We start from the raw sequence: 27508 nt of genomic DNA on the forward strand, positions 1-27508 counted from the left end.
AAGCTCGAAAATTCAAGCCCCAAGGGTGCTGCCATAGAGAGTTACATTAGAAGTGCCCATCCAAGAGGGCTCAAGGTCATTGGACACAGATAAAATTACGTGAAATCACGTTATATCTACAGTAGCTTTGATTGGACTGATCATGTCAACCTCATACTTTCAAAGTCTTAGCTAGCAAGCTAGTAGTCATCATCATGGATCTAGTCGACAATCTACTGGCAAATTATTTTTAATCCTTGTCATATGAAGACAAATAATGAAGAAAAATTATAGATAAAACATATTAGTGCTCATCGGCCATTGGACATAAACATTACACAACAAGTCGGAAATCGCAAATTCAACAATGAGTGGTTTGGAAGGAATTAGTATAGTGGCTAACAGCAAGCATTGCAAAGCAATCACTAGCCTGCTATTCAGTGGAGTGGGTTTGTGGTTCCAAATCTGGGATTAAGGGTTCATTTTCCAAATTTAAAAGGATAAACAATCCAGCATGATTTCTGCCGCGCTCAAAACAACTGTAAACTCAGAACTGTGAAATCTGACTTCAGTGAGTTCAAAAGAACTGGGAACTCTGGAAAAAAATTAGCCCTGACTGGGAAAATGCATTTTCAATGGTCATCCAACTCAGAATTGCAAATCGGGAACTCTGTCCGAAGATCACTGACGTCATCATGATTCAACCTTTTTTTTTTTTAAAGCACCATAAATCCAGAGAACGCAAGACTTTGATGACAAAATTTGTTCACGAAGGTGAGTCCAAAGAATGTATTGTATGCTGCTGCATAAATTATATAATATGCCAGGGAGACATGTATACTGTAGCTAAGAAAGTAATACTAAGTGTATGTTGTGTAGTAAACTGTTAGTAGCCCATGTGCCTCACTCTAATAATTTGGTCCCTAAATAGATTTTTAGGTTTGCCCCACCAAGATTTACATGCTAAAATCGCCACTTCCCTGGGATGTCACATGCATCACACTTATATCAATCAGTACACTCCTAAAACCTAAGCATACGAAACTTCTAATACATCAAATAAGCCTCACGTATTAAAATAACAATTCATTTTTATCTGGACTAAATTTGACACCAATTGCCCCCCTCCCCATTCAAAAACTCCACTTGCTTAATAATGAATGATCTGCTTAACGTAGACAGATTTTGGGCACAGAAACCCCGCTCGCGTAGCCTCTTCCTCTGCTGAACGTAAACTTGCAGAGAGGTTTGAAGTAGTGATGGGAAAACGAGGCTTTCTGAAGCCTTTGGGGCTTTCACCAAATTGTGCCGGAAAATGACTGAAAGCTTTTAACACAATGTACATTAGTGACGTCTGCTGGTCAGCAATAAACACCATTTGATGTTCAGATAGAAGTAGTATTACTGTTAGGTTTGCCTCTAGCACAGGGCCCGCGCCAGAACGAATCTGTTGGACGGGCATTTGATTTCCATAGGGGGGCACGTTTTTGTCACGGGATCTCCTTGTTGGATATATGTTAAAAAAAAAAAATAATAATAATAATACATCTATGAAACAGAAAGCATTGGTGTTGGAACCCGGTATAAACTTCTTTTTATAACTTCAAAATAAAAATTAATATCGTAACCATCAAGACTCGGTCAGCAAGATGCATGGTCAAATTACGAAAACATCAGTAGCCTAAACATCATTACAAGCGCCAAGTGTGCTTGATAATAGTGAAAATCATCACAAAAGCAATAATGGCATAATGAATACAAGTCTATATATGACAGCAGTCCAAATTCAATTATCAGTTGGAGCATGTCCATGTCACATAGCCTTAACAATAAAAGCAATTGAGTGTTGCTGATTTTGTTTCTTGCTTGAGATGTAGGGCCTGCTTTCTCAGTGATGACATTTTGTGTTGATGGTGGTGTGGTCACCTGCTCAGTTCGCACAGTTCTGCCTTTTCCCCCCGCTTAGTCCTCATTGGTCTAGGTTCAGGTTGAGGCTCAGAATCAGCAGAATTACTCACCAGGAGATGTCATCATGATTAATTTCTTCACCCACAATCTGAGTCGTTTTCATTCAAATGTTTTAGGAACGTTAACGAGTGCATCCGTTCGTCTTGGTCTTCTTGCCATTGTAAATGACGCACGCTCTCACTGGGTGCTCCCAAGTAGGCCAGAGTAGATTGACATAGTACATAACATTTTGAGATTATAGTTAGAATATATAAATACAATCGACTGGCCCGTTCTGTTCTTCATTTACAGCTGCTGAATACATGATTATGCACCTTTGCTTCCCCTCGCTCATCAACTCCTCCATTCTCCCCCATCATACTTTAGCCTATACTTAATTTGTTTAATCTGTAATTATATGTGTGAAATTCGTTTCGGTATAGTTTAGGTTCACTTTCGAGGCAATAATCGGGGTGATTATCAACTCGGCACAGCATCTTCAACTATTGGGAGAAAAAGTGGAGCAGGCAGGTCCTATTGTCGAGAGGAGGGGCAATGGGGAAAACCCTATAATAAATGACATTCCCTCCTAAAACTGTCTATAACATCAGTTCTGTTTGTGATTCTAACAACGACAGTGTGTTATATAGATTGATTTATTTAGGAAAAGTCAAGGACAGAGGGGGGTATGACTTAAAATGGCAGAGTAATAAAACTAATTTAAATTCATGAGCAGTCCAAATTACTGCTATAGCGGTTATATTGTGGGTTTTATAGTAATGTAATTTAACTTGAACTCTATTAGCCTACCTTTTAATGTGCCATGAGCACAACCTGTTATGATGTTTTCATCTGACTGTAAAACAAATCACTTCGCAAGCTTGTCAAAAATTGCATCTGATCGACCGCATCAGCGCCCTTCTGTGTTACAATATGTAGCCCATGTATCTGACACGGTCTGACAAAAAAAAGAGAATGTCATGAAATACTCTTTAGGTCCAGACAGCATCAGATATGCCTACATGAGCTACAAATACTGATACATAGAGTCGCTGTTTCGCTTGCTCGGATACTTTATCTGACAATGATAGGTCTTTCTGTCGGCGTGCGTCTCGGTCAAATAAATTATCAATATTTTAATATTTTATTTGAATGGGCAAGAAGGTATGGTAGGGCGGGCCGGAAGGTACATTAGGGTGGACCAGGCCCCTTAAGGCCCGCCCATAACGCAGGCCCTGCTCCAACAAGTTCACTATTTTTCAAAAACTGTGAATCCATGGCATTGTTTAGGATGCGACAAAGCTATAACATATAAATGACCCGACGCCTTGTAGTTTGAGTGCTCTATCAGTCCCGACCCTACCTGCTGAGCTACCGTTCAGGTCTAACTTTGTAAGTAGGTGCACACAAGCGTTTCCTCATTATATCCAGTATCTGTTTATTTATAAAATACCTATCCAGGCATTGTAAGATCTGGCATGTGTCAGCAACGCCTGGTCAAAGGAACGCGCCTTATTTCCATATTCACTTGCTAGTTAGAACTAGCCAATTCTGAAATGCCCGACTGGCTAACAGGTTGAATGCAGCAAGTGTATAACTACAACCAATTAGCAAGTCGGACATTTCCGCGTTTCCTAATTCAGACTAGGACTTGAATGTGGCATATGGTGCTTTCAAGACAACTGGGAACTCTGAAAAAAAAGGTCAAATCATGACGTCAGTAATCTTCATGTCAGAAGGTCAGAGCTCTAGAAAGAGGCCCGAGTTCCTGAGTTGGATGACTATTCAAATCAATTTTTTCCCTGTCAAAACCATTTTTTTTTACAGAGTTCCCAGTTGTTTAGAAACCACCAAAGTCGGAAGTCGGAGATTTCCCGAGTTCCCAGTTGTTTTGAACGCGGCACCAGTTGTCTTGAAAGTGCAATAGGTCTGCCCTTCAGCAAGCTTGCTATCGGTGTTTGGAAATGGGACATCAACAAATGTAATCTTTGACACAGTAGCCTGCGCACAGTAGCCTACACAACCGCAATGATATGATACATGGAAAATGTTAACAACATGAAAGCATGTTAAGATACGTGCATTTACATGCAATTTTTTGCCACAGTGTGAGTGATTTCACTACACAATTATTCTGAGTTTCCGCAAAGCCCTCAAGTTAATTTCAATGCCAGTTGTTCGATGCACCCTCCTCTACAGTGATGTCTCCACGAATCTCTACACTCACTGGCAAGAACTGACAGAATTTCGGACCAATTACATGTGCGCTTTCGATGCTCCTACTTTCTTTCGATAAGATTTGGCATGGATCCTCAGATCCTCAAAAGGTTCTACAGCTGCACCATCGAGAGCATCCTGACGGGTTGCATCACTATCTGGTATGGCAACTGCTCGGCCTTCGACCGCAAGACACTACAGAGGGTAGGGCGTACGGCCCAGTACTTCACTAGGGCCAAGCTTCCTGCCATCCAGGAACTCTATACCAGGCGGTGTCAGAGGAAGGCCCTAAAAATTGTCAAAGACTCCAGCCACCCTTGTCATAGACTGTTCTCTCTGCTATAGCACGGCAAGCGGTGCCGGAGCGACAAGTCTAGGTCCAAGAGGCTTCTAAACAGCTTCTATCCCCAAGCCATAAGACTCCTGAACATCTAATCAAATGCCTACCCAGACTGTTTGCATTGCCCCCCTTTACACTGTTGCTACTCTCTGTTATTATCTATGCATAGTCACTTTAATAACTCTACCTACATGTACATATTACCTCAATTTCCTTGACTGACTGGTGCCCTGCACATTGACTCTACCGGTACCCCTTGTATATAGCTTAGCTATTGTTATTTTACTGCTGATCTTTAATTATTTGTTACTTCTAATTCTGATTTTTTTTTAGGTATTTTTCTTAAAACTGCATTGTTGGTTAAGGGCTTGTAAGTAAGCATTTCACTGTAAGGTCTACATCTGTTGTATTCGGTGCATGTGACAAATACAATTTGATTTGATTTGACACCCCTATTTCTTTTGACACACCCAACCATTTTGGGCTGTAGTTACCCACTTCCAGAGAGGATCAGACCAGACAGGAAGAGCCTAAGTGAGAGGATTTACTCCGCCCAAAATCTTTCTAATGAAAATAAACCCACATGAGGTGAGGAATTTTTGTATGGAGGTTAATGAGCGAGTCGAATTTGTCAACAAAAAATGTAATTGCACATTTTCGATGTGAGGCTTATTTGATCGAAGACAGGTTGTTACAAATCAATCAATCAAATGTATTTATAAAGTCCTTTTTACATCATGTAGATGTCACAAAGTGCTACACAGAAACCCGGCCTAAAGCCCCAAACAGCAAGCAATGCAGATGTTTAAGCATGGTGGCTAGGAAAAACTCCCTTGAAAGGCAGGAACCTAGGAAGAAACATAGAGAGGAACCAGGCTCTGAGGTGTGGCCAGTCCTCAGGAGTAAATGTCAGTTGGCTTTGCATAGCCGAGCATTCAGAAGTCAAGACAGCAGGTGTGGTAGAGAGAGAGGTTGTCGAAACGGCAGGTCCGGGACAAGGTAGCACGCCCGGTGAACAGGTGCAGGGTTCCATAGCCGCAGGCAGAACAGTTGAAACTGGAGCAGAAGCACAACCAGGTGGACTGGGGACAGCCAGAGGTCATCAGGCCAGGTAGTCCTGAGGCATTGTCCTAGGGCTCATATCCTCCGTTGAGGGGAGGGGGAGAGAGAGAGAGAATTAGAGGGAGCATACTTAAATTCACACAGGACACCAGAATTACACCATATATAACAGACTGACCCTAGCCCGTGCTAATATATCCTCCTAACACCGGCTTCGAGGGCATTATCACTTTTATACAACGTGTTACCAACATTAAAATAATGATTTAGATATTTTCATTTTTTTTTTAAAGAATCGTACAATTTCATCCTTCCACGAGATATAGTCCCGACATAAATCTAAGGTTGCTACACAAATTGGCTGGACGTTTCTTCTATCAGTTTGGTAGCCAGAGACGCGACCCAGTCGTTAAGTCTTTTTGCTCTGTATCTATGGACAATACCCAGTCGTTCATTCTAAGTGTTCCATTGCCATACTGGCTGGAAATGTTCTTATCCCTTGCTTGCTAGCTAGCCAACTATGCCTAACCTTTCAGGCACGTCAAACAGTGTACCCAGAATAACATTAAAGTAGCTGCATTTGCGTTTGTTTAAGCTGTTTTCTAGTGACATTTATTTGGATACATCCATAACAATTAGCTAATGATGCACGGTTTTGCCTGGCATAGAAAATGTGCTCTCTCGTCAGGACACTGTTATTCAGAGGAGCTAGCCAACAACACAGCTAACACAATCACTTCAAACTGAAGCTGAAAAGACTGCAAACTAGCTGCATTTAGTTTCATTTTACCTATTTTCTATTGACATTTCTTTGTATATATCCATAAAAATGATGCCAGCTGATTCATGATTTCGACTGACTGAGAAAAGCTGTCTGTCTGCCTGTATATCTCGTCCCGACAGTTCATTACTATGGGACAGCAGGAGATTGATTCAATGTTGAAATTCGATGTTTCAAATGTCGGGGAGAGACAGACAGAAAAGTTTATACAAATCTCTGCTGTTAAAAACCAAATGCTAGTCAAAAATAAATTTGAGATAATGTCTAGATGCTTTTCATAGTGGATATCAAATTTATAAATTGCTGGGCTGATGAGACAGTGGATTGCGCAGTCAGATGGAACATAGTAAATAGGCATTTCAACATTATAGATTTAGCCGAGGGTAATTTGTGGAATAGACACCGGCTGGAATGCGGTTTTAACCAATCAGCATTCAGGATTAGACCCACCCGTTGTATAAAATGCCAATTTACCACAGTTTAGGGCTTTTTTTTTAGGCTTGATGCATTATATCACAACCCCCAAAGGTGACTTATTGTTACTATAAACTGGTTAACAACGTAATTAGAACAGTAAAACATTTTTTGGGGTCATACCCATGGTATATGGTCTGATATACCACGGCTTTCAGCCAATTCAGGGCTCAAACCACCCAGTTTATAAAACCCGTTTTAGCATGGACATTGCCATTGAGTGCTTCCATTTTAAAGTATCCAACTGGGTGGGGATTCCTATGAGTTGGGAGCAATCAGCCAATGAAGAAGAAAATGGACTAATTTAAAACGGCTGCCCAAGTTGTCACAGACACTATAGAGTAACACACTAAGAGTCATAATACCCCAAGGAAACGGTTCCAATTGTATTTCCACCATTTATTTTTCCCATATGGGATTTTAGAAAAACATAAAATAAGGGCTGTATTTCTTGTAGGCTTACCCTGGCGTTACGTTTTAGTAACCGTGTAAATCTTTCCAGGACAAGGTGACTTTTATCAATATATTTGCCTGTATTTACCCCAAAAATGTAATACTAATTAGCTGCTAAAGTGGCTATCATAAAGAACTACAAATTCAATGATGATCTGGAGACTACGAATCTCTGGATTAACTATCTAATGTTAGCTAAATGTAGTAATGAATAAATAGGCTACATTTCTTTAAATGGGCAAATATGTTAACTGTCTTGTGCAAGTTTTACATTGACAAAATACCTGTTAGCAAAGGTATCAGCTAGAGATGACGTGCAGGAGCTTGCAGGGATTTTTAGTTTTGCATGATGTCTACTTTGATGCTAATTGGCACTTTCGAATCTAAGAGTAAATAGAGCTGAATATATTCTTAAGTCACCTTGTCCTAGAGAGATTTACGCAGTTATCAAAAGTAATGTCAGAGTAAACCTAAATGAAACACATCCCTTGGGGAAAATGAATGGTGGAAAACTTATTGGAACCATTTCCCTGTTTGACCGCTAGGTTTTATGGGTATTATGACACCTCCATTGAAAATCAGGGTTATTCCACCAAATATTGATTTCTGAACTCTTCCTACATTAAAACATTAGTATTGTGTTGTTTAAAAATGAAAATGAACTTATTTTCCTTGCATTATTCGAGGTCTGACAACACTGCATCTTTTTTTGTTATTTTGACCAGTTGTCATTTTCTGCAAAAAAATGCTCTAAATGACAATATTTTTATTTGGAATTTGGGAGGAAGTTTGTCAGTAGTTTATAGAATAAAACCAAAATGTTAATTTTACCCAAACAAATACCTATAAATAGTAAATCCAGAGAAACTGATAATTTTGCAGTGGTCTCTTCATGTTTTCCAGAGCTGATTATTATGAAGTAAAATGTTTGCTTTGTGTATCTCTTGTTGCGTCATTATTGTTGCTGGAAGAAGGTTCATTGAATGGGCATATGCATCGTGGACAGTAGGGGGAGTGCAAGTGCTTCTCAAATGTAACATTTCATGCCTTCTCCACACTCGTCCTCACAAGAACATACACACTCGTCCTCACAAGAACATATTCAAGAGAACGTCCTCGGAGAATGCATTTGAAGTACGGTAGTAAGCATATTGAGAAACACCCATGATTTTGGTTCGTGAGTGTGTGTGATATTGGTGTTGGATAAGTATTTTCGACATTAATAAAGAAAACCTTTTAGAAACAATGCAACACTGCTATGTTGATCTGATCCTTGCTGTTGGAAAACTACATTAGTGTCTGACTTTCGGCTGTCACCGATGCACGTCCCCCGACTTCACTCTTCGACTTTCGTTTACAGTCAGTCGCTTTCTCCTTACCCCTTAAGCACGCCCGATATCTTGACATTGCATTCGTCAAGCCACTTAGTCTTCCAACTGCAAATGATATGTTTCGCCAAAGTGACTAACAATAACCTAGCCAATTAACAATAATTGGTGGACTTCTCCATACTGCAATGCAAGGAAGAATTAAACAGCATTTTTAGTTAGTCAAGCCTTATCTACCTCACCTCTGATATTTGTGAGCCAATGTAAAAGAGGTCAATATGTCCAAGTTTACACTGTCCATAGTTCATTGTCACATTTAATCTCTAAAAAAAAACATGTACATCTTTCTTGTGTTCTCTTTAAGGTCTAAGGACAAGTGATAAGCACTTGCAATTGATTAATCTGTGATCAATTTAGCTTTGAGACGGTTAGCTACCTACAGTGTACAGGCTCAGATGTTGTAATACTCCCTCCACAAAAATTAAGGGGGGCAGACATGCATGTTAAAAGCATTAGCTACATTAACAGCACCACATGTAGAAATGTGGTGTAGGAGAGTGCTAGAAATCCTCATCCTTGGGTTTAGGAGCTAACAAATGAAGCTCGTTCTGCTACTACTACTTAACACCTGCATTGCTGTACCTAAAATGTTTCAGCTTGTGTTTACATTGCATCTGTGTGTGTTTGGGGGAAGATGTCAAGTCAGGCCGAGGTGCTGATGGAGAAAGTGGGGAATGCTGGGGTAATCACCTTGAATCGATCCATAGCCCTGAACTTGATCCGACTCTCTCACTATCTAGGCTACCTGTCACTAGGGCCATGGGTCAAGGACAGGAAACCATATCAGATCCCCTCCTGCAAACAACAGCAGCCAACTGTAGGAGTAGTTAATTAAATGTGGCAACAGTTTGGCTAAACTGCTTACTGTTAAGGCCTCTATTCACAGTAGGGAATTGGGAAGTTAAGGTTGCATTCAAAATCTTAAATGTTGAAAAACTTGTTTTAATGGCCGTGGAACGTGCAAATACTTGTTTAAACACAAAGATATTGTGCAATATGCAACAACTATTCTATAGCTTGAATGCAATGAGAGTTACATTGGCATTCCAATGGGCAAATGTAGTAGCTTGTCGTGTATCATGGGTAAACCTAAGATGGCAGTCAGCATTGACTTACACTGATCCACATAATGTACTAAACTGTTTTGAATCTACTGCATGTTTCATCATAGAAATGGTAGACGCACAAGGAGACTGATATTGTGATTATCAAAGGAGCCAGTGGGAAAGCCTTCTGTGCTGGTGGAGACATCAGAGGTAAACAACAGACTGTTGAGATCCACAAACATACACACAGGATCTTGATTTGTACTGATGTGGTCATCTCCATTTTCAAACGGGCGTCTTATCATCTCTGTGCTTTACTGAGCGCATTTTGTGATGTAATTTCCTCCTAGCTGTGACTGAAGCGGGGAAGGTAGGAGATCCCCTTGGTAAGGACTTCTTCCGTGAAGAATATATCCTGAACAATACTATTGGTACGTGTCCCAATCACGCATCTTCCATGATTATGTAAGAGAGGGGAGAGTTTTATAACAAACAGTATGCCTGTGTAATACATAATGTTTGGTTTTCATTATGAACCTACAAGGACAGACCGTACTGTACATCCATTTTCTCTGATGAGACCAGTTATTTTTTTTGTATCTTAGGAGCACCTGTTTCCCTCCTTTGGCTATCAGTGACTTTTTTTTACAACACTTGCTTTGACTTATGTTCCTTAAAATATAAAATAAAATATATCAGAAACCATATGTGGCCCTTATTGATGGGATAACAATGGGAGGGGTGAGGATAAAAATATATTATTTTGCCCAGACCTCCGAGCATACAGATAGATGACATTGCAAGTTATTTCTGCGGTGCATGTTTTGACCACCAGATGGCGACATGAGCGGGCATGATTAGCATGATTTCCTTGGAGCAGAGATGGAGTGTGGTCCTGGCTGTCACTGTAGCTTGTCTCAGTAATCTCCCTTGAAAAGGTTAGATGAACATAAAAACAGGTAGGCTTCTAAACACAAACATGGTTTGCCAAAACCCAACAAGATGGCAGATAAGTAGCCAGTAGTAGCCCCCCCCCCCACACACACACACACACCAAAAAAGCCATAATTAACTCTATGTGTTGTGATAATTGCATTGCTTGCTCTTTATTAGATCATATTCCTTGCAACTGTGATATATAGGCATAAAGGCTGAGACAATAAGAAGAATACATTCAACCACGCCTTTATTTTACATTACCTACAGCATGGTCAAGCAAGTTAATGTTTCCGACATTTTCGGACCACTAAACTACTATTGATTTAGAATCACCCTACACCAATGCCATCCTCCTCTCTTTCATGTTGACGAAACGATCACTCTGTCATACAGTACATGCTTGTATTTTTTGTTGTCCTAGAATACCTGGCTAAAATGCTTGCTCGCTAGCCTAACTTCCATTCACGGGCAACATTATTTAGTTAACATTAGCCGTCTACATCTGGCTACATATTGAACTTCCATCCTCTCAGGCCAGGGGCACAACAATGTATGAATTAATGGTTAGATCAGAATCACCATTATAATCATTGGCAATGTATGTACAATTAAGTAAAACCTCTCCATCCATGGCTAATTTAGGAAGGGGACAATTTTAGCTAGCTGGGTAACTATCCACCAGAGGACAATGAGATGCAACAAGTTTTTCTGTCAATTATGTATGCTCTCTATGGGATTTGATAGGAGTGATGTCAAATCCTTGTATACAAAATTAGCCAATCAGCATTGAGCTAAACTGAGCGAGCTCAACTGAGAATGGTCCTGGCGCACAAAAAAATAAAGGGTCAAGGGAAGCTAGCTTGAATTGGCCCTTTCTCAGTTGCTCGCTGGCTTCCCTTGCCTTCAATGCTATGGGTGGCCACAATGTCATACTTGTTTGGACCAGACAGCATCAGGTAGATGGCCCACACATAGAGAGACAGGGGGGCTCTGTTTCTCCTGTGAGATACATTCAGCTTCTTGCGAATTGAAGAAAATGTATGAAACATAGAGAGACGAAAGATAAATCATTTTGTTTTTTAATTGGGATTTTTTTCGGGGGGGAAACCCTTGGCCACTATTAATACACACCACTGTAGGTAGCCAGTTAGGTCACAGACTAGAATGGGTATTTGAATATGTTGTCATTTTGTGAATATCATGTCCCTTTTTTTGTGTGCAGAAATACTACATTTGGAATGTTTAGCCTTTGAGTCATCACCAGTGACCCAATTTCAGGTTCTTTGAAATGACTAATGTTCCAAAAACAAGGACTGATTTAGCCTTTGGTGGAAAACTTTTGTACTATACGTGCATTAGACTACCGTTCACAGCAGTATGAAAATGCTTTAATTTGCAAAGTTATGGGTCTGATATGGAGGGAATACTGATGGACATTTGATGTATTGCCCCTCATTCACTCTCAAGGAAGTACTTGTGTATTTCATTCCCTTCAAACAGAATTTACTCTGAAGGTTTTGATCATAGTTCAACTGTACACACCTCATTTAGACAAAGGCCTCTCTGTCTAGAGTACAATTAATTTGCCCCTATGAGTTCACACACTGTTCAAGTCCTTTGATGACACCCTTTTTATAGCTGACAATAAAATGTGTCAGTTCGCTCTATAATTTACAGACCTTGCTGCAGGTGGCAGCCATGTGCTTAACATCCTTGTAATCCCTTTTTTATTGTGAATTGATACCAAGGTGGGCTCTCATTGGTCGCGATGAGAAGTGACATAGACCAGAGCATGTTGCTGCCACTGTTTTTTCCCATCCTCCTGTCAGACTTGCCCGGTACGTGAATTTATACCTTGTTGTCCTGCCGATGGTTAGAAGCGGAGAGTCACTAGCTACAGTTACTCAGACAGTAGACATAGAGCTGCTGCCGAAGACAGTCAATACAACCATGAAGAGTGCACCATCATGCATTGTGATAGGAATGTGTGGAAGTGGTATGTCTGACAGAGTAGAAGCCAAGCCATGATTTAATATGAGTAGCCTAGATTGTTTTGGAATAAAGGGTAAAAGAAAATCTCACTTATACATACACATTTCGATCCACTCAGAACCTTGTGCAGTCATTCCATGTTAGCGATGTATTATTTCGCCCAGCCCATAATGAGAAGTAATATGTGGCATGTGTATGCTGGATGAGACACTATGGCAATAGTTTCACCCAGCTGTCAGACTGTCAGCTGTGTGTCCCCTCCCTTCCTCTTCTGGGTGCCCACCAAGGTCACTGAGCACAGACGAACTGCGTGTGTCCATCAGGTTCAATGTGTTTGTGTGTTTTTGTCGGTTTCCCCCTGGCAGGGTGGAGTCATGGAGAGGTGTGAGTGATTTAGATCGAGTTCACACACGGCACACAAAGATATGGCAATTTCTTATGGCATAGGAAAGGGTTTGACTCAGGCAGGTTACATTCAGACAAATCTTCTTGTATGGGGTGGCAGGTAGCCTTGTGGTTAGAGCGTTGGGCCAGTAACCGGAAGGTTGCTAGATCAAATCCCCGAGCTGACAAGGTAAAAATCTGTTGTTCTGCCCCTGAACAAGGCAGTTCAGGGGCACTGTTCCTAGGCTGTCATAGTTAAGAACAAATTCTTATTTAGACTTGCCTAGTTAAGTAAATAAAAAAATAGGGTCACGGAGAGCTGTTCTGGATGACTGTGTGGTAATGCTCTCTCTTGGTAGCTGATATGAGCAAGGCCTTTAAACAGGTCAACGTTCACAAAGCCGAGGGGCCAGATAGATTACCAGGACGTGTACTCAAAGCATGCACGGACCAACTGACAAGTGTCTTCACTGACATTTTCAACCTCTCCCTGACTGAATCTGTAATACCTACATGTTTCAAACAGACCACCATAGTCCCTGTGCCCAAGGAAGCAAAGGTAACCTGCCTAAATGAATACCGCCCCGTGGCACTCATGTCGGTAGCCATGAAGTGCTTTGAAAGGCTGGTCATGGCTCACATCAACAGCATCCTCCCGGAAACTCTAGACCCACTCCAATTCGCATACTGCCCCAACATATCCACAGATGATGCAATCTCAATCGCACTCCACACTGCCCTTTCCCACCTGGACAAAAGGAACACCTATGTGAGAATACTGTATGGGAAGGGTAGGCAACAACACGTGTGCCCCGCTGATCCTCAAGACTGGGGCCCCTCAGGGGTGTGTACTTAGTCCCCTCCTGTACACCCTGTTCACCCACGACTGCGTGGCCAAACACGACTCCAAAACCATCATTAAGTTTGCTGACGACACAACAGTGGTAGGCCTGATCACAGACAACAATAAGACAGCCTATAGGGAGGAGGTCAGAGAACTGGCAGTGTGGTGCCAAGACAACAACCTCTCCCTCAATGTGAGCAAGACAAAGGATCTGATTGTGGACTACAGGAAAAGGCGGGCCGAACAGGCCCTCATTAACATCGACTGGGCTGTATTGGAGCGGGTTGAGAGTTTCAAGTTCCTTGGTGTCCACATCACCAACGAACTATCATGGTCCAAACACACCAAGACAGTCATGAAGAGGGCACGACAAAAACTTTTCCTTTTCAGGAGACTGAAAAGATTTGGCATAGGTCCCCAGATCCTCAAAAGGTTTTACAGCTGAACATTCAAGAGCATCCTGGTTGCATTACCGCCTGGTATGTCAACTGCCCGACATCTGACCGTAAGGCGCTACAGGCGTACAGCCCAGTACATCACTGGGGCCAAGCTTCCTAACATCCAGGACCTATATAATAGGTAGTGTCAGAGGAAAGCCCATAAAATTGTCAGACTCGTCACCCAAGTCATAGACTGTTTTCTCTGCTACCGCACGGCAAGCGGTACCGGAGTGCCAAGTCTAGGACCAAAAGGCTCCTTAACAGCTTCTATCCCCCAAGCCATAAGACTGCTGAACAATTAATCAAATGGCCACTGGACTATTTACATTGACAACCCCCCTCCATTTGCTTTGTACCCTGCTGCTACTCACTGTCCGTTATCTATGCATAGTCACTTCACCCCTACCTACAGGTGAAAATGACCTCAACTAACCTGTACCCCCGCACACGGACTCGGTACCGGTACCCCCTGTATATAGCCTCGTTATTGTTACGTATTGTGTTACTTTTTACATTTTTTAAATTTTTTTAACTTTAGTTTATTTGGTAAATATTTTATTAACTCTTCTTGAACTGCTCTGTTGGTTACGGGCTTGAAAGTAAGCATTTCACACTATGGTCTACACCATAGTGTGACAAATAAAGTTTGATTTTACTTACCTTACTTAATTACTCACCAGTAAGGGGCAATATAGCCTACTACCTGGGGGCCTCCTGAGAATCTCAGGAGTCCTCTAAAGGATGTTTTACACCAAACATCTTTATCTTTATTTGGGCTTCAAGTTTGTTCTCTGCATATTTCCATGGGGGGAAAGTGTGGATGTCTTAGCGATAGACAACTGGGAAAAATCATAAATTCAGTGGTTGGACGGTGAAAGCAAGTGTTATGGAAGCATTTTACCCCTGTCCAATCAGAACTATCTCCCCTGAGCGAGGGCTTGATTTATTGGCCTGTCTGTTTTTTATGGTGTTCCCAGATCCCGGTCTAACACTGAAAACAATGACGAGCCTACCTGTTGGCCTGATCAAACACGACAGAGCCACTGGTCTATATTGACACAATTTCTAAATGTGTTATTTCAATCACCCTGCCACATTTTTCAGATGTAAGTTGTATATATTTTTTAACTCTTATGTACTTAACTCTAAACTGATAACTTGTAATGCCCCCTATCTTACATCAGATGATAGGCTCACCATTTAGTCATTTTAACTGCCATTTAATCCAATTGCAAGAAATGCAAGATTCACATTTCAAAACTTTTTTTTTCTTCTTTAGTGCTGGTTAGAAAGAATAGTAGATGGTAAATATCCTAGTATTTAACAAGAAGGCATATTAGTCCAAGTCACCGAATGGCACTGATCCAGACCCAAATTCAGTTACTGCTCTGTTCAATATGCTCTGGCATCTTTTGAGTTCAATATCATTACATTAGACTTTCATTAGACAGTCATGTATGCATTAGTGAATCAATCATACAATCAATTTGACTTCGGTAAAAACAATCTAACTGCATAACATAATGGCAGTCTGTCACACACTGATCTGTTTCACCTGTCCTTGTGATTGTCTCCACCCCCCTCTAGGTGTCGCCCATCTTCCCCATTATCCCCTGTGTATTTATACCTGTGTTCACTGTTTGTCCGTTGCCAGTTCGTCTTGTTTGTCAAGTCAACCAGCGTTTTTGTTATCAGCTCCTGCTATTCCCAGTCTCTTTTTTGTCTTGCCCTCCTGGTTTTGACCCTTGCCTACCTTTGCCCCACCTCTGGATTGTTGACCTCTGCCTACCCTGACCCTGAGCCTGCCTGTCGTCCGGTACTGTTGCCCCACCTCAGGTTTACTGACCCCTGCCTGCCTTGACCTGTCTATCGCCTGCCCCTGTTGGAATATTAAACCATTGTCAATTCGACGTGTCTGTATCTGGGTCTTACCTTGATTCCTGATGGTACGAACTGGCCATGACTGACCCAGCAGATCCGGTGCCAGCTCAGTGTGCCCTCGTCTTCGAGCTTCAGCCGCCCTCCTTCCCCTCGGATCATGCCAAGATAGCCTACCTCATCACGCTGATGTCCGGGAGGGCTTTCACCTGGGCTGCTGCAGTGTGGGAACAGCAGCCAGTCTGGAGTGGTTCGTGGGATGCCCCATTCTCCGGGCGAGAGGACTCCCGCAGTGTAACTGATTATGCTGTGGATTTCCATACTTTGGCAGCAGAGAGTGCTTGGAATCAAATGGCACTGTCCCATATATTCCTGCACGGCGTCTCAGAGGGTGTCAAGGACAAGCTTGCAGCCCGGGACATTACCTACGGAGCTCAATTCCTTCATCGCTTGACCATCTGTATCGATGAGCGATTATGGGAACGACGAATGGAGAGGAAATTGAATTTCCAGGGATCCCACCTTGCCTCCAAGTCATCCCGGAAGCTCCCGATGGCCTCGTTGCAGAGAGAACCTGAAGCTTCCCGAACTGCCCCAAGGGCTGCTAAAGATGGCAGAGTCACCTCCTCTTCATGAGCCTATGCCACTAGGCAGAGCTGGGCTATCGCCAGCGGAACGGCAATACAGGATTGACATGAAGAGTTGTCTGTATTGCAGGACTCTTCGTCATTTCGTGTCCCCTTGTCCTTTAAAAAACCAGGCTCACCGGTAGGAGCGAGTACTCTGGTGGGCTATGGAGAACATTCCTGTTAGGAGCGTCATTGACCAGAGCTTCCAGTACTGTTGCCCCACCTCTGGTTTTACTGACCCCTGCCTGCCTTGACCTGTCTCTTTCCTGCCCCTGTTGGAATATTAAACCATTGTCAATTCGACGAGACTGCATCTGGGTCTTACCTTGATTCCTGATAGTAGTCATTTATTTGAATGGTAAATCTCTTGATAAATTGGGTAAATCAAGATGTAGCCTAGGCCTATTCACAATATACTGGTCAATGCATATTCAATAGGAGTGTATGCATGCATTGCGTTATTGAGCTTGTTTTGGTTGATTTCATGGGGCTACAGATGACAAACAATCAGTTTCCCTTCCATTTGGGACTGATCAAAGTTACCTACAAAGCTGGACGCTACCAGTATCATTTTGCGTTGTAAAGTGTTCTTGCCTGTATGGACATTGTTCTGTGAACAGTAAATAACAGTTTCAACATTTCTACATGCCATGTCGCATTATTCAAGTGTGTTAACTTCTGGGAGGCATGAGTGGGGAGCTAACATGATACAGCCCAGACTCCCGGTGCAGGATAAGTGCTAGCTGTGCCACCAGAGATTCTGGGTTTGAGCCCAGGCTCTGTTGCAGCCGGCTGCGACTGGGAGGTCCATGGGGCAACACACAATTGGCCTAGCGTCGTCAGGGAGGGTTTGGCTGGCGGGATATCCGTCTCATCGCGCACTAGCGCGGGCTGGGCGCAGTGCACGCTGACCAGATCGCCAGGTGTACAGCGTTTCCTTGGACACATTGGTGCAGCTGGCTTCCGGGTTGGATGTGCATTGTGTCAAGAAGCAGTGCGGCTTGGTTGGGTTGTGTTTCAGAGGATGCACGACTCTTGACCTTGGCCTCTCCCGAGTTTGTACGGGAGTTGCAGGAATGAGACAAGACTGTAACTACTACCAATTGGGGAGAATCTATATATTTTTTTAAAGGCACATTCTAGTAACAACAATTCTAGTACCGAAACGTTTTTCATGTTTTAGTATAGGAAAAGTACAGAAGTTTCGGTATAACGTGCAACACTCGTAGCACAGTGACTCTTTCCACTGTGTCCTATTGAAGCACACTAGCTAATGGAGAATTAGTATTTAGTATTTACAGCAAACAATAAAAAAATATATATATTCATGCCAGCAAAGCCAGAGCACTAAACAATACATTAATTGCACTATAACGGTGACAAACAGTGCCGACAAACTGTTTGGGCCTACATAAAGCTGTCCCAACACAGCTACACCTGGCTATCAGCGGAGCCTTGTTTGGAAGCAAAATAGTTAATTCAACCTCATTTACTGCTTTAAAAAAAACCATGGCTGACTTGCTTAAAAACAAATGTGGTTTCGACTGACAAATGCCATAGTTTGTACATCTCAAAAGGGGACGATGAGCGGATAAGAGGCAATCCGTAATTTTGATTTAAGACATTAATGAGCGAGCTAGGACATAGCTATATTGACTATTTGTTCAACACTTTTTAAATGTACATTGACAGAATTCAGAACATTGGCCGTTCTTACAGTTTTCTCCTTGTAAACCCAAGTCAGAACCGTAGGATAAATAAAGGGGGTATATAAGAAGACAGTAAAAGCTCTTAAAATATTCAATGATGACATTTCTCTAAAACAGGTTATAGGCTACATGTGAACCACCAAGTCAGAACAGTAGGCAAAATTAAGAGGGGAAAAGGGACCAAATTATTAGGGTGAGGCACTTGGAACAACATACACGTAGTATTACTTTCTTAGCTACAATGTACAATATACACACAACATACACGTAGTATTACTTTCTTAGCTACAATGTACATATTTCCCTGCCATCAAAGTCTGGCATTCTCTGGATTTATGGTGCATTTAAGACAACTGAGAACTCTGGAAGAAAAAAAACAAGGTCCAAACATGATGACGTCAGTGATATTCAGGTCTGAGCTCTAAAAAGAGGCCCGAGATCCTGACTTACAATTCCAAGTTGGATGACTGTTCAAAAGTATTTTCCCAGTCGGAGCTCGTTTTTTCCTTGAGTTCCCCGTTGTCTTGAACTCACTGAAGTCAGATTTCCCAGTTACGAGTTTCAAGTTATTTTCAATCCAGTCCTGCTGGATTGACAGAATGGCCAATGTTTAATGTTTGTCCTTTTAAGCTTGGAAAAGAGACCCTTAAACCCAGACTTGGGACCACACACCCACTCCACTGAATAGCAGGCTAGTGATTGCTTTGCAATGCTTGCAGTTAGCCACTGATTCATTCCAAACCACTCATTATTGAATTTGCTATTTCCAACTTGTTGTGTAATGTTTGTCCAATGGTCGATGAGCACCGATACGTTTTATCTATAATTTCTCTTCATTATTTGTCTTCGTATGACAAGGATTTAAAAGGACTTGCCAGTAGATTGTCGACTTGATTCATGATGATGATTGCTAGCTAAGATTTTGAATGTATGAGGTTGACATGATCAGTACAATCAAAGCTACTGTAGATATAACGTGATTTGACGTCAGTTTTTTCTGTGGCCATTGACGTTTAGCCTTCTTGGTTGGGCACTTCTAATGTAACTCTATGGCAGCACCCAAGGGGCCTGAATTTTCTAGCTCTACCCTTAGATTGGGCAGTGACGTAGTGTCCCCATGAGTGACAGAACACTGAGCCAATCACGGCGGAACTAGAGAACATTACCAACCCCTACGCTCCGTATTTTCCACTAGCTGCCCCACCACCACAGAAAGCAATAAACTAGGCTGAAACACCTGCATTTTGGAGCTGACTTACTCAAGAAACCAAAAAAGAGACCCAGTTTTTATGCATGGACTTGCCTGCAATGATCACCCTCAATTGCCAGTAATATCCCCATTCCAACAACTGTCACTCAAATTATGTCTACATTGGCCATATGGCATTTCATAATCTAGCATTAAAGAGTCAGAGGATAGAGGAAGCTAAAAATGTAAACAAAATTGATCAGCAACTTGCGTGGTCTCCTGTTGATGATGATACACCAACGGCGTCTTAGGTTGATGCTCTACAGCATTTTACAATTGATCTGAATTTATGCTTGATGTTAGATAGAAGAAGCATAGTATTTCTCTGGACATTTGTTAATTTACATTTTAATTAGGATGTGTATGGGCTGCTGATGGCTGCCAGACATTGTAGTCTATCAAATTAGGCACCATAGATGCCGTTCTTACAAGACGACCAGACACTCTGGGATGGCTCGCATCTGGATGTTCAATTAATCCATTAGTGAGATCAAAAACAGTTCCCACTTCTGGGTCATGTACATTAGGGCACACAACGGAAATGGTTTTCCAACGAAAAATGAAAATGAAAATTTGTTATTGAAAGTAGTCACTCCCTGTTTCATAATGAAAGCAACCCACTTATATGGCTGTCTGATGATGGTGAGGTTTCAGAATGAGGATTTCACCTGCACCCTTCCAGTGAGACCAAATAAAGTCCTATGCAAACAGCTGCTACCTGAGCTAGTCCTTTATCAGGGTCTTCCTATCAGCGTTAGCACAGTAGCATGTGTCATAGAAGGGCTTACATACTGTACAGTGCCTACAGAAAGTATTTACACCCCTGGACTTTTTCCACATTTTGTTGTGTTACAGCCTGAATTTATAGTAGATTAAATTTAGATTTTTTTTTTGTCACTGACCTATACACAATACCCCATAATGTCAAAGTGGAATTATGTTTTTAGACATTTTTACAAATTAAAAATGAAAAGCTGAAATGTGTTGAGTCAATAAGTATTCAACCACTTTATATTGGCCTGCCTAAATAAGTTCAGGAGTAACAATTTGATTAACAAGTTGCATGGACTCACCGTGTGTGCAATAATAGTGGTTAACATGATTTTTTTCAATGATTACCTCATCTCTGTACTCCACACATGCAATTATCTGCATGGCTCTCGGTCGAGCATTGAATTTCAAATACAGATTCGACCACACGCATCGCAAAGAAGGGCACCGATTGGTAGGTGGGTAAAAAAATAAAAAAAGTAGACATCGAATATCCCTTTGAGCATGGTAAAGTTAGGATGGTGTATCAATACACCCAGTCTCTACAAAGATACAGACTTCCTTCCTAACCCAGTTGCAGAAGAGGAAGGAAACCACTCAGGGATTTCACCAAGAGGCCTATAGTCTTTAAAACAGTTATATTTATTGAAAATATATTGCAAGACCTGAAAATGGTTGTCTAGCAATGATCAATGACAAATTTGACAGAGCTTAAAGAATAATGGGCAAATTTTGTACAGTCCAGGTGTGGAAAGCTCTTAGAGACTTATCCAAAAAGACTCACAGCTGTAATCGCTGCCAAAGGTACTTCTACAAAGTATTGAGTCAGGGGTGCAAATATTTATGTAAATGAGATATGTCTGTATTTCATTTTTTTAAATAAATGTGCATAAATGTCTTAACATGGATGTCAATTATGGCAGCCCCCGCTCCTCTCTGATTCAGAGGGGTTGGGTTAAATGCGGAAGCAACATTTCAGTTGAAAGCCTTCAGTTGTACAGGTTGTACTAGGTATCCCCCTTTATTTATTTATTTATTTATATTTTTACTTTGTCATTATGAGGTATTGTGTGTAGATGGGTGAGAATATTTGCTTTGCAACTTCAGAAAATGTCCATAATATATCTGCCGCTAATAGTGGAATAATATTGTTTCACAGTATTACTTACCCACCAGTGTTGTGATGGCTGTGATATTCGAATATTGATTTCTCCCGCCAAAGCTGCCTCTGTTGTCAAACTGGGAATGCTGTTCTGACTTTGTGGCTGTGTTATCTAATGGAAATCCCTAATTTCCTGGTTGCTAACGCTGCTGGATTTTTCAGGCTCAACATTTTCCCGTGTGTATTAAGAATGGTCCACCACCCAGAGAACATCCAGCCAACTTTACACAACTGTGGGAAGTATTGGAGTCAACATGGTCCAGCATCCCTGTGGAACGCTTTCGACACCTTGTAGAGCTCATGCCCCGACGAATTGAGGCTGTTCTGAGGGCAAAAGTGTGTGCAAATCAATATTATGAAGGTGTTCCTAATGTTTTGTTCACTCAGTGTATATTATGGGTATTTTCTGAAGGCTGTAACACAACTAAATGTGGAATAAGTCAACGACAGCTGCATATGCGTACTAGCCAATACTTACAGTGCATTCGGAAAGTATTCAGACCCCTTCACTTTTTCCACATTTTGTTACGTTACAGCGTTATTCTAAAATTAGGGGGAAAAAATATTTAATTCATCAATCTACACACAATACCCCAGAATGACATAGCAGGGTTTTGGCAAATGTATACAAATCTGAAATATCACATTTACATAAGACTCTTTACTCAGTACTTTGTTGAAGCACCTTTGGCAGCGATTACAGCATTGAGTCTTCTTGGGCGTGATGCTACAAACTTGGCACAACTGTTATTTGGGGAGTTTCTCCCATTCTTCTCCGCAGATCCTCTCAAGCTCTGTCAGGTTGGATGGGGAGCGTTAAATGCACAGCTATTTTCAGGTCAAGGGCATTCAGAGACTTGTCCCAAAGACACTCTTGCATTGTCTTGGCTGTGTGCTTAGGGTCATTGTCCTGTTGGAAGGTGAACCTTTGCCCCAGTCTGAAATCCTGAGTGCTCTGGAGTAGGTTTTCATCAAGGATCTCTCTGTACCTTGCTCAATTCATCTTTCCCTGTACCTCCTGCTGAAAAACATCCCCACAACATAATGCTGCCACCACCATGCTTCACCGTAGGGATGGTGCCAGGTTTCCTCCATGCGTGAGTCTTGGCATTCAGGCCAAAGAATTCAATCTTGGTTTCATCAGACCAGAGAATCTGGTTTCTTATGGTCTGAGAGTCTTTAGGTGCTCCAAGCAGGTGTCATGTGCCTTTTACTAAGGAGTGGCTTCTGTCTGGCACTCTACCATAAAGGCCTGATTGGTGGAATGCTGCAGAGATGTTTGTCCTCCTGGAAGGTTATCCAATGTCCACAGAGGAACTCTGGAGCTCTGTCAGAGGGACAATTGGGTTATTGGTCACCTCCCTGATCAAGTTGTAGGCCCTTCTCCCACGATTGCTTAGTTTGGCCAGGCGACCAGCTCTAGGTAGAGTCTTGGTGGTTCCAATCTTCTTCCATTTAGGAATGATGGAGGCCACTGTGTTCTTGGGGACCTTCAATGCTGCAGACATGTTTTGGTACCCTTCCACAGATCTATGCCTCGACACATTCCTGTCTCGGAGCTCTACGCACAATTCCTTTGACCTCCATGGCTTGGTTTTTGCTCTGACATGCACTGTCAACTGTGGGATCTTATATAGACAGGCGTGTTCCTTTCCAAATCATGTCCAATCAATTGAATTCACCACAGATGGACTCCAAGTTGTAGAAACATCTCAAGGATGATCAATGGAAACAGGATGCATTGGAGCTCAATTTCAAGTCTCATAGCAAAGGCTATCAATACTTATGTAAATAAGATATTTCTGTTTTCAAAAATGTATACATTTGCAAAAAAAATCATTACCTGTTTTCGCTTTGTCATTATGGGGTATTGAGGGGGGAAAAACTAATTTAATCCATCTTAGAATGAGGCTGTAACAAAATGTGGAAAAAGTCCAGGGGTCTGAATATTTTCCGAATGCACTGTATTAGCTGGAAGTGGAAGCCAAAGTATTGTTGTCCATTAGTTTACTCCAATTAGGGGAGGGGTAGTAAGGTTAGGGGAAAATAATAAATAAAGAAAATACATTTTAAAAACTATACATTTAAAATAATATATTTACATGTCTCAAGTTGAGAGGGAGTGTGCAATTGGCATGCTGACTGCAGGAATGTCCACCAGAGCTTTTGCCAGAGAATGTTATGTTAATTTCTCTACCATAAGCCGCCTCCAACGTTGTTTTAGTTTATTTGGTAGTACGTCCAACCGGCCTCACAACCACAGACCACGTGTAACCATGCCAGCCCAGTACCTCCGCATTTGGCTTCTTCACCTGTACGATCGTCTGACACCAGCCACCCAGACAGCTGATGAAACTGTGAGTTTGCTCAACTGAAAAATTTCTGCACAAACTGTCCGAAACCGTCTCGGGGAAGCATCTGCATGCTCGTCGTCCTCACCAAGGTCTTTACCTGACTGCAGTTTGGCGTTGTAACCGACTTCAGTAGGCAAATGCTCACCTTTGATGGCCGCTGGCATGCTGGAGAATTGTTCTCTTTAAGGATGAATCCCTGTTTCAACTGTACCGGTAGAATGGCATCGTGTGGGCAAGTGGTTCGCTGATGTCAACATTGTGAAAAGAGTGTCCTGTGGTGGCGGTTATTGTATGGGCAGGCATAAGCTACGTACAATTAACACAATTGCATTTTGTCGATGGCAATTTGAATGCACAGATACTGTGACGAGATCCTAAGGCCCATTGTTGTGCCATTCATCCGCCGCCTTCACCTCATGTTTCAGCATAATTAATGCACAGCCCCATGTCGCAAGGATCTGCACACAATTCCTGGAAGTTGAAAATGTCCCAGTCACCCATTGAGCATGTTTTGGATGCTCTGGATCGACTTGTACGACAGTGTTCCAGTCCCCCCGCCCCCCCCCCCCCCCAATATACAGCAACTTCACACAGCCATTGAAGAGGAGTGGGACAACATTCTACAGGCCACAAGCAACAGCCTGATCAACTCTATGCGAAGGAGATGTTGGGCTGCGTGAGGGAAAGGGTGGTCACAACAACTGGTTTTCTGATCCACGCCCCTACTTTTTTTTAAAGGTATCTGTGACTGACAGATGCATATCTGTATACCCAGTCATATGAAATCCATATATTAGGGCCTAATGAATTTATTTCTATTGACTGATTTCTTTATATGAATTGTAACTCAGAAAAATCTTTTGAAATTGTTTCATGTGTTAATATATTTGATCAGTGTAGGACTCATTACTCCAACAGTTGCAAACGAGAGTTTATATTGGACAAATTCAGGTATGTTTATCCCCGTTCTGTTTGCTTCCGTTTTAAGAAATGTTTTTCAACAGAATCCGCGGAATGAATACACCCCCGATCATAAGCAAATTCAGATCACTTTCATTGCAGCCACATACAAACAGCATGATCATTTTGTGCTTTGTATAATTTGCCTCTTTGTGCTCTCCTTCTCTCATCTTTTCCCTTAGATTGTGGACTTCAGTGCACAACACATCAGGTGTCTGTGACTAGGGCTGTTACAGTGACTGTATTATTTCCACACCGGCGGTCACGAGTCATGAAGGCAGTCAAATTCCACGTGACTGTTTAGTCACAGTAATTAGTCTTCTCCAAGCTCTGATGCTGCTGATGGCCATTAGTAGCTTACCAAACTTGCTAACTCTAGGGTAATGCAAGGCCTCTTTCATAATCATGTGAAATGTCAGTTGCTATGGAAATGCTGGGATGTGTTTTTCAATGATGTAATTATGATGCAACATTGACAGTGATACGATATGGATTACAATGATCATCATGAATATTAAGGATATATGCACTACAAGTTACACACATACATAGACACTCAACCATGCAAATTATTTATTTGGACAGCACACACTATAGTCTTACTCTTAAACAGACATCGTAGACACTTTCACTAAATCACATCCAATATCATACACATCAACCTACTCAGATTTACTACACACATCTTGTCTCAATTTTCTAACATCTGTGGCATTGGCTCACAGGCAAAGAGGCAAGGGAATAAAACAAATATTGCTAGAACATATTTCTTGAATTCTAAATATGACATTTGAAAGCACTAATTTTGACCATCATAATACCTCTTGTGGCAGTAACTTTACAAGCACTAATTATGGTCAATTTAGACTGAGAAAAGTATATAGTTATGGTAAGGGGTGAAATAAGACATAAGTATAGCCAGTTATAATTGTAACGGTTTAGCAGATTATAAAATAGATCAGTCTTTACATGGCTAAAAGAAAAGGAATATAACACATACTGTTTACAGGAAACTCACTCTACATCCTTTGATGAAGTTGGTGGAAAAAGGAATGGGGTGGTGAAATAATTTTCTGTCATGGACAAAGGAACTCAAAAGGTGTGATGATTTTAATGAACAACATTTTTTACTTTTTACACATACAAGAACACACATACATGAAATAGTGCTAGACATGCACACAGCTATTGGGGAACTATGGAGGGATCGGGCTCACGTTTTTTGGCCTGGTGGTAGATCGGTCAACATACCCTTGAGCAGGGCATTGACCCTGGATGCTTCTGTGTGTCGCTCTGAATGGGAATCTGTTGGATGACTGGTATGATGTAGTTGTTGAGCGGCTTCACCGCAAGTATATTGTATGTTTTGAATATTCAATAAAAAAATACAAAACATATATATTTTTAAGTATCTGAATGTGCAAAAAGTCAGGAATGATTTGCAAGGAAGGTGGATCTTTTTAAATATGAAAATGGACAAAAAAAATACTTTGCTCATTAATCTATTTGGTCCAAATCAGGATGATCCATACTTCTTTGAAAATATTTATAGCAATTTATTGAACTTACAGGCAACAAATGATGAAATCATTATGGTAGGAGTGTTAAGTGTTGGTAGGAGTGGTAGGAGTGTTAAAAAGCAGTTTCTGGCTAAAGAGACAAGACTTACAAGGGAAATACATGAACTAATAGTACAGGTAGATAGCAATAAAAACGATACGACAGAGATACAAAATAAGTTCGAGGAGAAAAAAAAAGAACTTGAACTTATTCAAGAACGATCAATCTAATGTAATCTATTACAAATATAAAGCAAACTGGATGGAATATGGAGAAAAATTCACAAAAGTCTTCCTGAATCTCCAATACAGGAAGGCTAACAAAATAACTAGCAGAAACTCATTACTGAAGACATCTATGATTCTCCGAATGATATTTTTAAAAAGGAAGCTGAATATTTTAGGCAGATGTTCTCTTTTTTCGTCTCGGTAAGGAATTATTTCCAAATAATATAACAAATGGAAAATTAACAAATGTACACAAAGATCAGTGCAAAGGCCATATTACAGAGGAAGAATATTTTGAGGCTATTAAATCCTTTCAGTCTGGAAAACCACAGGGCTTGTTGGCATACCAGTAGAGGTATATCAAGCCTTTTTGATATATGTAAAGCTCTATTGTTAGATTGTTTTAACTACTCCTATAGAAATGATAGTCTGTCAGGTACTCAGCAGGAAGGTCTGATTTCTCTGTTATTAAAACAAGACCCAGGTGGAAAATATAAAGATCCAGTCTATCTAAAAACTTCAATGTTGTGATGCAAAAATACTACCGAAATGCATAGCACTCAGAATTAAAAGGATTTTACCAGCTATTGTTCATCCTGATCAGACAGGTTTTTTACATGGACAATACATTGGAGATAATATACGACAACTACTAGAAATAATAGAACATCATGAAACATCTAAGAAACCAGTCTTGGTATTTATAGCAGATTTTGAAAAGAC

At 41.3% G+C, this 27508-nt stretch overlaps 1 protein-coding gene across 1 annotated transcript in view; it reads left to right on the top strand.

Annotated features, from left to right (window-relative positions):
- Window positions 1-9269: 9269 nt before the first annotated feature.
- The window catches only part of hibch (3-hydroxyisobutyryl-CoA hydrolase), a 51245-nt gene continuing 33006 nt past the window's right edge, over window positions 9270-27508 (top strand). The window contains 4 exon segments of the mRNA XM_042306940.1: window positions 9270-9372; window positions 9784-9897; window positions 10038-10122; window positions 10380-10428. Of these exon segments, the coding sequence (XP_042162874.1) occupies window positions 9276-9372; window positions 9784-9897; window positions 10038-10122; window positions 10380-10428 (345 nt within the window). The 5' untranslated portion in view covers window positions 9270-9275.

Source organism: Oncorhynchus tshawytscha, linkage group LG26 (genome assembly GCF_018296145.1).
Source record: "Oncorhynchus tshawytscha isolate Ot180627B linkage group LG26, Otsh_v2.0, whole genome shotgun sequence".
Taxonomy (NCBI): domain Eukaryota; kingdom Metazoa; phylum Chordata; class Actinopteri; order Salmoniformes; family Salmonidae; genus Oncorhynchus; species Oncorhynchus tshawytscha.